General features: G+C 59.5%; 1 protein-coding gene across 1 annotated transcript in view; it reads right to left on the reverse strand.

The window, feature by feature from the left end:
- The window catches only part of RDH13 (retinol dehydrogenase 13), a 16,884-nt gene extending 14,947 nt beyond the window's left edge, over positions 1-1,937 (reverse strand). The window contains exons 1-2 of the mRNA XM_027772586.1: positions 1,690-1,937; positions 1,030-1,148 (exon numbers count right to left, since the gene is read on the reverse strand). Of these exons, the coding sequence (XP_027628387.1) occupies positions 1,030-1,148; positions 1,690-1,862 (292 nt within the window). The 5' untranslated portion in view covers positions 1,863-1,937. The remainder of the gene's footprint in view (positions 1-1,029; positions 1,149-1,689) is intronic.
- Between the last annotated feature and the right edge of the window lie 109 nt (positions 1,938-2,046).

Genomic DNA, 2,046 nt, shown 5'->3' on the forward strand with positions numbered 1-2,046 from the left:
AAAAAAAAGTGAGCAGGGAGCCAGCCGGTGGCATGAAGGTGGCTTGATCCCATATAGCTGGCCACAAGTCAAGTCCCAGACCTGGCAGCTTGACAATCAAGCCAGGTGCATGTGCACCCATGTCCAAAATACCAAGAGAAGGACGGACTGCGGCCATCCCCCCGAGGTGGCTTCTCACTTTCCCTCTCTCCAGGAAGCAATGCACCCTGTGGCAAAAATTTGAAAAGAAAAAAGTGAAAAAGCTTTCTTAGAGCTGGGGATGGGGAGGGGAGTTGGGGTGCTGGCCAAGGGGGAGCCAGGTCTCTTCTCAGGGTGGTAAAATGACCGAAGCGGCATGGCGACAGTCACCACTCTGACCGCACTCGCTATCCTCTCCGGGCCGGCCCACAGCCCAGCAGTTAGGGGAGCTGGATCCCGCATGGCGACTGCGGTTCAAGTCCCTGCCCATGGGGCTTGGGAAACACGCTGGGAACACGTGCACGTGCCCACACCCTAGGAGGATGAAGAGATGGAGGGCGGCCATGTGCCCTGCCTCATCGGGACGCTTTCTCCCTCACCCTCACCTCTCCTGTCTCTGTCTCTCTGAGGAGTTCATGTGCCCTACAGCAAACTGTTTTCAATCCACCATACAGGGACCAGCAGTTGCCATAATGGCTATGTCGCTGGACTCCCACGTAGTCGACCGCGGTTCGCGTCCCGGACCTGGTGGCTTAAACTCACGCCGGGCGCGTGTGCGTGCGTGCCCAAGATCCCGAGAGGAGAATGGAGGAGAAGGGATTGTGGCGTGACCATCCCCCCTGGGGGGTGATTTCTCGCTTTCTGTCTCTCTGTCCCTGTCTCTCTGGCAAGTGCACACTCCCTATAGCAAAAACCTCTCAAAAAAAAACCAAAATCCACCATAGGTGCAGATCACAGCTCGTGTACCCTGGTGCCCGCCACGGCACTCGGGTTGGACACCTGGGACCTTCGGCAACCCTGGCGTGGATCTGAACACGGGTACATCTTTACCTCTCCGAGACCAGGGTTTACCTCTCTTGGCCAGCTCCAAGGCTGTCTGTTTCCCGATGCCCGTGTTGGCGCCCGTCACAATGACTGTCTTCCCGGGTATGGTGGCCTTGCTAGGACAAGCCCCGCCGGAGACGTAGTCCCTGAAGGTTAGAAAACAAAACGCGGTTTTGTCTGTCCATGTGGTTTTGTCTCACCCCACGTGTCCGACGTACGACTGCGGGCAGGCAAGCCCCTCTGCTCACGTCCCCAACGACAGACAGACCGGCTCTGAGCTCGGCCACCATCACGTTCTCGGTAAGGGCGCCACCCTGCCGGAAAGCACTCGAGGCGGGATCAGTCCCCACGCCACGTGACAGTCACACACACGTAGGAGCTTCCAGCCCCAGCCATCCCGCCCTAGAGTTCTGCGGGTCAGAAGTCCCGACTGGCCTCCCTGGGAGAAAACCCGGTGCGTGCGGGCCGCGTCCCTCGGGAGCCTCCAGGGGAGCCCCTTCCTCGCCTTTGCCAGAGGTCCCCACTTCCTTGCCTGTGTCCCTCCTCCACCCTCCGCCACAGGACAGCGGCCTCTGTTCGTCTGCCCCTCCTCCCACTCCGACCCGCCCTCTTCCCTCCCACAAGGACCCCGGAGATCACACCCCCGCCCCGGGTGATCCAGGACCACCCCCCACCTCGAGTCCTTACCTGAAACACATCTGCAGAGTCCCCTCTGACCCACAAAGTGCCACAGTACAGGCCCCGGAGGTCAGGATGTGGACACCTACGGGGCCATTACTCTGCCTGCCACGCTGGTACCCAGAGGCTAGAAGCGAGCTAACGCCAGAGTGAGGGGACAGGCCAAACCATGCTGCATCCATCCCAGAGAGGACACCACACGATACGGTGACACCAGGTCCTCAGGCTAACTTCCACGTAAATTCATTAAAATTACAGCTGCAGGTGGCACGGTGGTTAAGGCGGCTGGAGCTCACATGGCCAACCGCACAGTTTGAGTCCCAGACCCAGCAGATTGAAAACACACCAGGCAGGACCAGCACTGAG

This window comes from Tupaia chinensis, unplaced genomic scaffold, assembly GCF_000334495.1.
Source record: "Tupaia chinensis unplaced genomic scaffold, TupChi_1.0 Scaffold000286_1, whole genome shotgun sequence".
Classification (NCBI taxonomy): Eukaryota; Metazoa; Chordata; class Mammalia; order Scandentia; family Tupaiidae; genus Tupaia; species Tupaia belangeri.